This window comes from Spea bombifrons, chromosome 12 (genome assembly GCF_027358695.1).
Source record: "Spea bombifrons isolate aSpeBom1 chromosome 12, aSpeBom1.2.pri, whole genome shotgun sequence".
In the NCBI taxonomy this organism is placed as follows: domain Eukaryota; kingdom Metazoa; phylum Chordata; class Amphibia; order Anura; family Pelobatidae; genus Spea; species Spea bombifrons.
The window spans coordinates 12,675,049-12,688,752 of record NC_071098.1 but is presented as its reverse complement, the minus strand read 5'-3'; the positions used below and the strand labels follow the sequence as shown (position 1 = coordinate 12,688,752).

The window sequence follows — 13,704 nt, the reverse complement described above, 5'->3', positions numbered from 1 at the left end:
AACAGAGGTTTTGTGAAGAATGATGAGGCGTCTGCAAGCAATGAATACAATATAGAGAATTCCTAACAATCTAATAAAGGCTGATAAGTTGGGGGGATAGAAGTCGCTACCATAGAGTAACAGTAGCTTACACTGGTGGTTAGTGAATGATGGATAGTCTAGGCCTTTTCTACTAACTATAATAATATAATTTTCAGTAATTATGTCACATGCCCACTTCATTAATGTTTCCCTATGAAATGATCACTGATTAATAGTATTGTTGTTAAATCGTTCCAGTATCATATAACCTATTTGCTGGAGGCAGCAGAGAACAATTTTTGTTCTGTGCCTTCCTGCTTCTCTTCCAGCGCAAAGACAGGGCGGAAAAGTATGACATCATAACTAGGCGCCTCTAGGCTGACGACAATGATTTGCCCCTTCTTTAGGTCACCCAACGTCCCTGAAAGAACTTGTGGTAGAGGGTTTACAATGACATAGGTTGGTCCAGCAACCCGGGTTTAACAATATATGTAGTTTGGAAGTCTGGCCCTTTTTGCATAAGTGGTGCAATATTAGTCAGCCTGGCTAAGCGTGCTCAACTAGCCAATAGTGGTCAAGTATTGTGTGGGGTAACAGCACATGAAAGACAAAGTTCTCCTCATGCCTAAAATGTGCTGCCTCACTTGGCAATAGTTCCCTAAATCCCATTTTAATTTGCATATCTTTTTTTTTCTTCTTTATTTATCTTCTTTTTTTCTTCTTTTAGTTTTTCTCAGTTCCAAATCAGCTGGCTTCTGCTTCTTGCTTCCTCCACTTAACCAAGTGTATTTTATTACAACCTTTATCATACATTGAAAAGATCACCCGTACTGGCATTGCATACCAACATTTAATAATGTACAAGTAGCCTCTTTTAGTTAAATATTCTATTCCCGTAAGAAGCTAGTTCACGGCCACCACAGCGCTGCTAAATATTTGCCATTGATTTTCAATACTTTTGCAATGAAATGCTGGAAAGCTCTCCTGACACACAGTGGATCATAGGATGGCTTCAGGTTGCAGCGTAATCTTTGACTGACTCCAGTCTTCCAGGAGACGTTCAGTTGTGTTGATTCTCCATAATTTCCACAATCCAAAGTTTTTACAGCTTACTCTCCATGTCCATTTGTCTCCTTCCTTGTAATATTGCTACGGGATCTGCTGGTAAAATAAATGAAGTTGAATAATATTACGTGCCAGATGTTCTTTAGTAGCGCTGAATGATTCAACTGGAAATTTAGCTACGTAGAGATAAGCTTTACCTGTACTTAGCAGGTAGTGATTTCACAAAACATTATACTCAAGTGTTACCGAATACTAAAGTATCGATGGATAACAATCAGTTTTAATCTGAGTTCTGAAGGTTGTATTTAGAGCGAAAGTGGCTCTTAATACTATCTGGCTATTTAGTTTTTTTGACTAACATTAATTCTGACATCTAGATTATACATACATTTAAGCATGATCTGTTTATCCCACGTCTGTTAAAGCAACATGCAAGATAATGCCCTTCCATATGTCTGCTGACATACGTTTTCTTTGTTCCATTCGGTACGTATAGTTTTGATAGAGGAGGAGGAGGGCGTCTTTTTAAAAAAAAAAAAAAAAAAAAGAAAAAGAAGGCTCTCTACAGAAGTCAATCTTCCCCCTCCCAAACACTCCCACCCCTCTTCCCTCTTTGGTATGAATCTGCTGTATCTCATTCCAAACACTAATTCCAGTTTAATTGCCACTGGCCCTGAAGCCTCTTCAATAGGAGCTAACAAATGGTTTGCAGCCCGCACAGCTCCGTCAGGCTGCATTTTAAACGAGGCTCCGTCCGTCCGGCTCGCATGCCAATGAGCTAGCAGAGGAACGCTATGTTTACTAATTACCTGTTCTGACTTCACACCACAGACTTCTCGCCGGCTAGCACATCCCAACTACATCTCACTGGAGCGGCTAGGAAAATAAGAGTCGCGCATAAGCTTCATTTCCTCATACCCTTTGGAGACGCCTTAAAGACTTCTGTGTAACGTGCGTTATTATTGTTGTTTTGGGATACATTGACATACTTATCAATAAATCATCTGCAGGCCCATTCTGTCACCTTATAAGATGTGAGCGAAAAGATTGTTAAATGTAACATATTTAGATGTTATTTCTATAAAGGGTAGTGTTTTAACAAATCTAGACTGTCCTGTTTATTTCTTGCTCTTTTTTATATTTACATTTGCTCTATTATCCTTTTCTTCTGTCCTTCAGCCTTGTCCTTTCATCTGGTACAGTTTCTGTCCATTGCTTGTCCCTTTCCCAGATTCTTACTCGCCATTGGGGCTTGGTGTAAATGGTAGCTAATGCCAATCCTTGTGGAAACCATACCTTTCAATGTAGACACTTATTTACAAAAAAGTACAGATCTGAATCATCTCATGAAAGGAGACCCCAGTTTAGCTTTCTAAGAACGTACTGGCACTGAGAGTTATGGGCTACTTAACTAGGGCATAAACACAATAAAAGTCAACAATTTACTCAAACAGTTACACTAATGAGAACCATGACTTGTCCTAATTCTTTTTTTGACTGGTTGTGCCAGTTTGGTAGGGAGGATTAAAAATGGGCACCTTATAGTGTTGGGTGTAAGAGCTGGGTAAAAATGAGAAGTTTCACATGGTTTACAGAACTGCAGCCTCTTCCACAATGGCATTTATTTACTAATAGACAGATGAAAAATGGCATCTCTCAGAATGAACTGAGTTCTAAAGGACCCCCCAGTGGTATATTGTTTAGGTTGCTCCCTATCTTGAGAAGATACTTGCTGAGGAGCAGGACATGGCATTGTGTCCCAGCACCCCACCTCAGAAGGGCAACAGAGGCTGTCCTGCCTAAGCACATATCTCCATATGCAGGTAGGCCAGTTACCCTTCAGCCCGGATGCTGGACTGCCTGCATTGGTAATGTGCTAAGGGGCCTGTTGGGGTACCCGGTAAGCAAGCTTACAATTGCTAGCCAAAACCACACAACAGCAGCCAATGACTTACCCTGTTAGTAAGACGCTATGATATGCGTACCACACGTTGTGTAGTGGGCCACTTTTTTTTTACCATAAGTGTATATAATTTCTAGAGTTCTTCCTATTCTCATTGTTCGCAGGTCCTTTGATATTCTAATTAAGGTTTTGCCGTCCTATTGAACGGTATACATTTCTGCTTTCCCTGTCACCCTTTCGTGTGGCCGTGCGGCCTATTGTTCGGCGTACAGTACAGCCCTCGCGCACACGCACTGTTTTGGTTACCGTGGAAATGAATAGCAGTCAGTAACTCCGAGTCGTTCCTTCTTGCATCCTCCGTAAAATGTCCTTTAATGCTTCTTAATTTGTAATCTTCTTCTGAAAGAGAGAAAAAGCCATTAAAATGTCAGTACCATGAATAAGCCCTGTGTGTGTGTGTGTGTGTGTGTGTTTATTTTAATTTATTGAATCCTAATTTTTAAGGATTTTTTTTTGTCTATCTAAAAAGCGGCAAAAGGGAAAAAAACAAAAAACACACCAGCTGAAAAGCCAATTCTAAAAAGAGGCAATTCTGGATAATTTCTCCGTGAATAGTTCAAGACGAACATTAATTGTCAACATGAACCCCCCTCTGATAATGTAATTTTTATCTTGTAAATCGTTTTGAGAGCAGCAATTAATTGCATCAGAAAATAGTATATTTAGCATACAACTAGCGCAATTATGTTTCCTTCACAATGTGGAATAAAGTAACTGTTGGAAGGAAAAGAAATGTTTTGTTTTTCATTTTAAATTTTGAATTGGCCTCCCACATTAATCTTATTGTGTTGTTTTTGAAGGTCCCCTTGAGGAAAGTTAAATGAATGTGTGTTTTATGGCCACTGTCTTTTACACTAAGTTTTTAAAATAAATATTTAATTTGAGGTCCCCTAAGCCTCTCTGTGTTTTGCAGAGTGTTTCTATGTGAAACATCGCTGTTCTTTCTCTGTAGGTTGTTATACTTTCAGCACCAGGTGGCACATACAGATCTTTACTGGACCCAATCCTAAATGTGGCCACTAGCCAAAGTGTCTATAAACTACAAGCTGTGTCTTCTGCTCCTTTTTTCTTTTTTCTCTCTCTTTCCTGGAAGATGGGGGATCACTTAAGCAAAATGACCTGCACTTATCCCTGGAACAAACCCATGCCTTATTTCCCCCATGAAACGCAAGAAGCTACAAGACATTGTTCTACTTGGGAACTTTGTCATTGTTTTTCTAAGTGTGGATGCCTTTTAATCGTCTGTAATTTCTGAGTCAGACCACTGGTCCTGAAATTAGACGGACCTTTATTGCAACTATGACCTGGTCCATAAGCTGTTTAACATATTTTTTTGGCTATTGTTATCTCAGAATATGTGAATTATGTGACAGCGCCTGCATGTTTGAAATGAGATGTAGATATTTGGCACGGAAGGTCTCAGTCGGCGCCGATGCCATAGGCCTTTAGAAATATATAATACAGAAATAAAGATATGTGATATCTCAGAAATTGCCATATTTTTATTATTGACCAATGTCCTTATTGGCCAAAACACAAGCATGTAAGAGTTAAGCATATACTGTATGTCTCGTTTATGTCTTGACACCTCAAGTTTATTTATTTTTTCTTTTGCTCGATTCTCGACTATTTCTCGACTATTTCTCGACTAACACTAGCGCTCGCCACCTTTTTCAAACAAAAGCTCCGTGGTTCATTTTATATTTTCCACGTTTCTTGTTTTCTTTCCCTGATCTTTGCTTTGTACCCGATAGAGCTCGAGACATTGAACCTTCGTAGTGATTATGTATAGGCCTGGGCCTGAGTATTTATTTCTTCCTATCTGAAACACAACACTTCAACTTTAGCCATTTCTCTGAAAATGTGTTTGGTTTAATAATTGCTTTATTTTCCCTGGGATCGTCTGAGAATTCAAAATGCTATTTATGTAGTGTTAATACCTTGACTGCCTTGGCTATTTAACAGATTTTAATGACATGTATTGTGTTTTTCCATAATAAATTCTTTTATGCTTAGGTACATACTGAATTTCATGCTTTATTCTCCTTTCATCTAATTTAATGAAGGCATATTCTTTATTCGGATTTAAAATGCTTCAAGCCAAAAAAATCAATGTTTTTGTAATGTGTTTTGGAGTAAATAGGGGTAAGTCAGAAAAAAAAAGAAAGCGGCGAGAAATGGTAGATAAATACTACTAATTTATATTAGCTGCACAAAAGTTATAAATGTAACTACCTTTAGCACCTTTAGAATACTTTCCCCGAATCACTGAATTGTGTTTATTTTTTAAAAGGATTTTTGGTTGGTAAGGCAAATGTCATCACCAGCACTTGGACTTCTTAACCGTATTCCAAGGTTGTACAAAGTTTCTCAAAATAAATAAAATATTTGTTTTCAGACAAGATTTCTGCTTCGCAGTGGAATTTACTTCATTTTCGTATGCTTTTTTACAGGCTCTGATATGGCTGTGTTCTGCCTTCTGTGTGGGAAGCGCTTCCAGACGCAGACCGCTCTCCAACAACACATGGAGGTCCACGCAGGTGTGAGGAGCTACATCTGCAGCGAGTGCAACAGGACCTTTCCCAGCCACACAGCGCTCAAACGCCACCTTCGCTCACATACAGGTAAACACCAAGCTATTTCAGTACCACGGACAGGGGCTATAACGTTCTAAGCTAATTCTAGAATGTGCCTCAAAGCAAGCTTACCCTAAGTTTTTATAACATGTTCTTATGATTATTGTCATTTCTTTGCAAACATTAAAAAAAAAGTTGCTTTAAAATATTTGATCTAGTTGCATACTGTGGTATATTATGTGCAACTAAAATATGCAGTTTAGAACATTTGTAGATAATTTTTATGTTGCAAGTTCTCTTTGGAAGCTTATATCGAAAGGGTGCGACAGAGATCATCAATGCAGGCAGAGTTGTGTTTAATGTTGGGCAAAAAGGTAGCAGCTGCCCAAGACTCAACCATTTTGGAGGTCCACCCAAATGGACTCTCGTATTTATCAAAGCAGTTAGTAGGGGAAGCAAAGGTTTAGATAGAGAGGAGAAAAAGAAGGTATGATATGATCGAGGGGTACTAAGGTGGTTAAGAGCAGGAAACCCAAACCCAAGGCTTGTTGTTAACTGTGGGGACACAAGCAGATAGTCCTGTCAAGGGCCCCATCAACTTTAAAGATGGCTGTAAATTCCTATAGCCCAATGTGAAAGGGGTTATGTAACTCGGAGGAGCTTCACATCCATTGGACAGAATTACGTCTGTTTTGGGGCCTTCTGTCTGAGCTAGCAGATTTACAAAAGTAGATGAGGTGATCTATGTGTAGAGGATGGGACTCTGGACTCCCCAGCTTTTCTTTGCCTACACCTCTCACCATGATCAAGCTGTCTCTTATTAGATTAGAATACTTGGAGATTTAGCTCGAGCACAGCGTGTAGACTGCCGAAGGCAGGTGGGGATTTTAAAGAGACAATTTAAATGTGGGAAGGAGTGTATATACTTAAGATGGGTTGTCTAATATGAAAAGTCACTGAGCTTAAAGTTCCTACTATAGTTAAATCCCCATGACCCAGAGCCCATCCTATCTTAACTGACGAGAGGCATATGTTTTCATTTTAGAACTTCTGTAAGTCATTTTCACTTCTTTCTGTTAAATCACACACAGTAGTTCCTACTGTAGATAAAATGTATTCAAAGTCTTATCCACCGGGGCTTTTTTTTTTTTTTTTTTTTTTTTTTTTTAAGAAAAGCTGTAATACTATAATTTTTGTTTTAATAAAAAATACATGCATAAAACGGAGACCTAACAGAGCTAGAAGTTATCCACAGACAGTAGTGCTTACTATCTCACTGACCAGTACCTGACACATTGTGTGATGATCCTAAGAAGGTGTAATAGATAGACAATTGATGGCACCGCTGTCCCCTCCTTGTCTTGTGCTGCAGAACGGCGCGTGCTCGCATTAATAATGCAGGAGGTGTCTTCAGCATGCGTGCCCAGTCTGTGTGCTTAACATCAGCAGCTGTGTTTGATAGCAAAGCCACAGTCGGCCTCCTGGCATTGATTTAGAGGGACTCTTCACGTACCACTCGCTCAGCAGTGCAGCCGAGACCAGACAGGGAGGCAGATTGATACAGGACTCGGATTCCACTATGGGGTCGCGTTCAGTTTGCGTTTGTATCCTAAAAAATGCCAGATCACTTTGGTAACCGTGAACTGTATCGGCACCGGCTTCATTACAGATCATGATTCATAAAACCCACTGGTAAAAAGGCTGCTATTCCCTAGAAAATCTTTAGTTCATTTCACACACAAAAAATGGCAGGTAGAATCACTTTCTACTTCCTACATTTGTTGCCTATAGCATTAGCTTTTGGATTAGATGGATCCTTAGTGTGAGTAACCTCCTCTTTCCATCTATTATTTCCTAGTTAAACTATGTGTCATTTTACCCTTTAATGTACCAAAGAAAATAAGATTGGCATTCTGATTATCATTCTCCCCACAGCAGCTCATCAGTCCACATTTGTGATCGTCTGTGTGTGTGTGTGTGTGTGTGTGTGTGTTTATGTATATGTTGTGGACTTTGTGAATGAGCTTGTAAGGGTGATTGCTCTTATCGTCTCCTACCATTCTGTACAATAATTCTTTATGTGTATTAAGCAAATAATTATCAAAGCCAGTTTTTATATAAATCTTAGCGATAAAATTAAAGGTTTGACTGGTTGAGTCTGATGTGCCCTGGCAGGAATCCCCAGATGGCACTTTTTATACTGGACTACACCAATTTTATTCCCAGCCAGATTTTTCATATATGTTCCATTTAGGGGCTAACCAAATTGCTCCCCTTAGAGTCGGTGAACAAAACCTTGCCATGTATGAGTGAACCAAATATATTCGTATACTTTGATCACCGCCATAACTTTGCTTCGGTTTTATTTAAAGTATAGTAACAAAGAGTTAATGGCGCAGCTCGTGAGGCACACATTTGCGGATAAATCTTTCATTAACCGTTTCGTTTAAGGGGCAGAGGATAAATTAGCTAAATTTGTTAACCTTAACCTTGCATGTTTTTGAAAAAGTTGGGTAGATAATTTCAGCCTTCCCCGGCCTATCTTTGGTGTCTCGAGCATTTTTTTTAAATAAAATGTTTATAGTTAGAAGCTGGAAATAAAGAGCCTAATAAAAGAATACAAGCAGGCCGTGCACACATGCAACCAGAAGGACAATTTATGCAGAGGCACAGTCGCGGCCTGACATCAGGATAATGAAAAAACGTAGGTCATTGCGGATGACTTAAAGTCTCCAGGAGTCGGGGAAAATGTATGAAGCGGAGAGAACATTACACGCTTGGCAGGCCGGCCGAGGAAAAAATACAGGCGGCCCCGTTCCCCGGCCGTAAACGTAAGAGCCTCCGATCTGCAGCCCGCAGAAAATTGCAATTACAGTGACAAGTGGAATCAGTAATATTTTAAATATTCATGAGCTAGGGCTGCGGTGATCAATCTGGTTTTATTGTCCTTGCGCTGCCTTCTGACATAAATAAGGAGCCACGGGCCCGTCACTCTCTTTATTATATTTTCTGTCTTCAGACTTGGCTGACTATGCCACTTAAATTGGGTGTGTAAGATATATCATACGTGTGCGTGTGCATATATATTTACCTAAATGCAGGTTAGACATGTTTGTATACAAATGTATTTGTTCCTGTGCCAGGTGTTTTTTTTTTTGGGGGGGGGGGGTTGTTAATTTTTTTGCTCTTTAGAAAAGGGAAAATATACAAACTATCCCACGGTTGATCCAGAGAATTATTAGAATTTTTTTTTTTTAGCTGATGTAGCTGCACATTTTTATGTAAAGTAATAAATGGTTTTCCGTGGCAGCAAATGAACAGATGACATGTTTATATTTTGTGTGACAGTAAAAACTTTTGTGTATTAAAAAAAAAAAAAAAATAAAAAAAAAATAATAGTAAGAAATAATTCTTTTTCTCACGCTATTTTTTTCTCACTGGTGTACAGCTATTCCACGGATGCTTTAAATTGGGTATAATGGATGTTTATTTTCTCTTCTTAAATTACCGGCCACGGAACTTTGTGTGCTCTCCTTAACTTGTGCGGATGATAATTTAGCAGTTAAACCGTCTAATGTCGTTTACTTTGCCATGGATAATTGGACATTGTGCTGTTGCTTGTAGGTGGATCTAATTGCCGAGTGGCACATAGTTACTCGATTTCTAGCATAAGTATTGACCAATTTTTTTTGATAGTGTATTAAATGTAGGAATTTTTTATTTGTTTTGTTTTTCTATAGAAATTTACATTGAAAAGCACACTTTTTTTTTTATTTATTTTTTTTTATTTTAAGATTGCCTAACTCAGTCCAAACTTCTAGCTCAAATTTAAGAAAAGTTTTCAATCAAAGTTGAATTAATGCATCACTGCGTAATACACTGTGAATTGTTATAAACATCACAATGGTTTAGACTGACATTTAGTGCACGTTGGCTTCATTGGAAGTTGATGCCTCTAAATTATCATTGCCAACGTTTTTAAGTCCGCAGAGGCCTTTCCTATTCAGATGGAAAACAGAGGGACATCTGAGCCCCCCAAAGTATATGTGTGTATATACACCCCCCAAAACCCTTGTCAATAATTTTACATCTTTTTCTATGTTGGCACAGTAAAAGGTATCGAGTTCCACTGAAATTGTCTCTTGGACAACTATGGCTGTACTTTACTTATGTCTGTCTGGATACGCTTCTTACAGGTGACCACCCGTACGAGTGTGAGTTCTGTGGCAGCTGTTTCCGGGACGAGAGTACACTGAAGGGCCATAAGCGCATCCATACAGGAGAGAAGCCCTATGAGTGTAACGGCTGTGGGAAAAAATTCAGTCTCAAACACCAGCTGGAAACGCATTATAGAGTTCACACAGGTAATTATAATAAAGTCTTCCAAGAACCTTTGTTTAAGAAAAAATTAGCACATAATCATGATGGATGATGCCGGTCATCTGCTTGTAACCAGATTTTCTATGGAAAGCTTCTGTGCCTCCTTGCAAATTAAAGTTATTTGCCTTTGCCAACATAATTTAGATTAGAATCACTACTTTTATTTATATTTTTTCACTATTGTTTTTACTATTTATTCTTAGAGTATGTGAGCTGAATTTGCATAGACATAGAAATATAATATGTAAAAGACAAATCAAGATAAAATCATAGGATTTAGCATCATCAAATAACTATTACACCCATCCAACCTACCTATTATTCTTTATATTGTGCAACTTCAGACTTTAACGGTCCTTGGAATTGTCTTATGTTAGGCATAATATTTTACCTATTCCTTACATATTATTGTATTAATCTTGACCAGTACATCCCAAAGGTTACTTCACATATCCAGCAGATTCTCAGTGAAGAATATTTTATTACCTATTTCTATAACTTCTAGTTCAGGGGTGACTGAGCTTACAAACGATTCTGCGTCACCAATGTATCCATTCAGCTTAGACTAGCAAAGGTTGGCAGCCATATCTAGGTTCATTGAGTTCTTACATTAAAAATGTCCATGGATTTTACATAAACCTGGTCATCTTGCTCTGTTATTAGATCGCAGATCTCCAAAACTTTCCAGAGCCAGATGTTGAGTATCAACATACTTAACATTGACTCAGCATTATTAAGCGTGGTTACATACATTTCTCATCTCATATGACTGGACATCCATGGCCACTAAATATATAATGTATGTATGTATGTATTACACTAATATTGTGACACAATGGTTATAAAAACTTGGTGACTTCCAAGAACAGCCCCGTTTTTCTTCAGTGGCCTTTTACATTGTGATACTTGTGTTTTTCAGGTGAAAAGCCTTTTGAGTGCAAGCTTTGCCATCAGCGCTCCCGAGATTATTCTGCCATGATTAAGCATCTCCGGACCCACAATGGGGCCTCCCCGTATCAATGTACCATCTGCCTGGAGTACTGCCCCAGCCTATCTGCCATGCAGAAGCACATGAAAAGTCACAAGCCAGAAGACATCCCTGCTGATTGGAGAATTGAGAAGACCTACCTATACTTGTGTTATGTGTAATGGTTTCTCTTTGGATAAACCAAAATAGCGGAGGGGGTTAAGTCAAAGGTTATGTTTTGCAAGGGCAAGCAATACAGAGAGTCTAAAGACCCACTGACAAGCAAAAAATCAAACACATCCACTGTGTTCGGTCAATAGTATGGAAATATCTGACATAATGGTGGCCAGTGGAGCATGGGTTTTGAAGAGTTTCTAGCCTTTTTGTTGGTCTTCAAATGAGACCTCAAGACAGGCTATAGGACCACTTGCTTCTTAAACATGTCATTTTATCACTAAAATCACTGTCAGGAAAATAATAGCTACATCTTTTGCCAAATTCATTTATTTACATCCTACGATGTTAATGGTTTTCCAGATTGTTAGAAGCTAGGGACCATTCTGATGTCCATTTATTACAAAGAGGGGAAAAAAAGTGATGTGGCAAGACTTATCTTTCCAAAAGGGTTTGTAAATAACAGTTATGAAATTGGATGTTGGGAAAATACATTAGGAATGAGTATCCATTAAAGGATTGATGTTGGTCCTGATGCATATTAATAATATCCTTGAATTTCTCAAATTTGTTACAATGTCTCAAGGAAAAATTGAGAGGTGTAGTGAAATTTACAGGTTTCGAGTTCAGACGCCGTTCATTTCAGCAGATGACCAGTGAACTTGATTGTTAACAACAGTACTGGCAATAAGTCGGATCTTGTAGCACTGAATATGGCTGAAGCCTCACGATTGCGATTTTAGGTTTTTCGAGTCCCTCAAAATTCAAGGTGAACATTTGAGTTCCATAGATAACGCTGGTTGATTCTGCAGCCCGACGTTACGGACGCATGATGGAAAGCCAGCCGCTCCTGCCGATGTGACGACGAAGAATTTGACTCTGAGCACTTTGCAAAAGTATTTTTGAAAAAATGCATCCACTTCCAATTGTAAAGCCGAAATGCGCCAGTTAAGGGGGCCGTCGGTTTGGCAAACTTAGGGCTGATGACAGTTTTGCTTAAAGGCTATGGCAGCACTGATATAATGGTATGTGACGATGTCTCGGTCTTTACATTTTGCCAAACTTAATGCACGGATCACACTGGCGAACTTCAGTCTGTCTTGTGCACGGATGTGTTTGGTTAGTTTGCTTACATCTCTATAATAATAATAAGTAATCCCAGCATTCTCATATGGTGAAAGTACATTTTCCCAAAGTCCAAGAACACAATAGGGGGGCTGCTTCTTTGTATACATTTTTCATGATTTCTGTTGACGTTGTGTTTAGCAAATTTGTACTTGAATTTTTTGTTTCTTGTTTTTTTTTTTGAGCAACCTCATTAGCATGTATGCCGCTGCCTAATAAGATGCCCGATTTTTTTTTTTTCTTCATTTGAGACACATTGTTGGAGAAAGAATGTGCCAAATAGAAAATGGGCTTGGTTAGACATTATGTGTCTACATATTATATTTTGTATGTATATATATATTTTTTTTGTACCAAACATGGTATTCAGTTTTGAGTTGACATGGCCTTTTGCGTTATGCATGGGCTGTTTTTGTTCATGAAAGCTACCTCTTAATCTATTTGCTGCCGTAGGGACCGACGATATTTTGCAGGGCCTTTTGGATGCAAATGGTTGTTTTTTTTTGTTTTTTGTTTTTTTTTAAGTTCGGTTTAATTTTTTGAAAAAACACGGTTATGTGTTAATTTTGTGTTACGCTTAATGATATTTTCATCTCATATTTTACTTGCTACATTGTTTCTTTTCTGTAACTAAGCTGCGTTTATATTGAAATATAAGAGGTTTAGGAGATAAGTATTCGTAGGTAGCCTTGATCGGGATGACAAAACATCTTAACCTAAACTATAATATGACTAAGGGTCATAGAATGTTGGAAAGAAAGGGTTAAGATGCTGTTTGTGTAGTTGCCAACTTTATCCCCAGAAACAAGATACTGAGAAATATATGTGGATAAAATTGGTTCCCAAAATTAGTGGGTTTTTTCCTATTTTTGTTTTTTGTTGCTCTGACGGGATACGGAGGACGAGTGAAGGATATTTGGTTTAAACTTGAAACTCTGAATATATATGTTTTGGTTGTTTTTTTGTTTTGTTTTTTTTTTCCTTGATTTTTGTTTTGATTCATAATGTGAAAGCGATGAAGTATTAATTCTCTTTGAAAATACAGATATTTGTCCCAAGGGATTTGCCCATTCAGACTTGTGCATTAAGCCCATCTTAACAAAAAAGAAAAATGTGTGATGAACGAGAACACATGAAATGAAAGAATTTTTTCTTTAAAACAGCCCACCCCTCTCCTTAAGGGGTCATCTCTGAATTTTCTCTTCTCTCTCAAGTTTAATAAGAAATCATCAACTATTGGAGGGTATGGGGGGCGGTGGGGATATTCACAAAGTTGTGATATTTTTGTAATATTTGTTAGTCTTTTTGTCAGTTTGGCCTATATATATATTTTTTTTGTAATGTGAACAGGACTCTGTGTGTGTGTGTGTGTATATACACGAAAGGTAATCTCGTAACCTGCGTGTGAATTTGTAACAAAAATCATACAGTAT

The 13,704-nt window shown here is 38.2% G+C and overlaps 1 protein-coding gene across 1 annotated transcript in view; it reads left to right on the top strand.

Moving 5' to 3' along the window:
* Window positions 1–11,694, top strand: part of ZBTB16 (zinc finger and BTB domain containing 16) — a 59,201-nt gene extending 47,507 nt beyond the window's left edge. The window contains exons 4-6 of the mRNA XM_053451457.1: window positions 5,503–5,673; window positions 9,822–9,989; window positions 10,925–11,694. Coding sequence (XP_053307432.1) covers window positions 5,503–5,673; window positions 9,822–9,989; window positions 10,925–11,154 — 569 coding nt within the window. The 3' untranslated portion in view covers window positions 11,155–11,694. The remainder of the gene's footprint in view (window positions 1–5,502; window positions 5,674–9,821; window positions 9,990–10,924) is intronic.
* The last annotated feature ends 2,010 nt before the right edge of the window (window positions 11,695–13,704 follow it).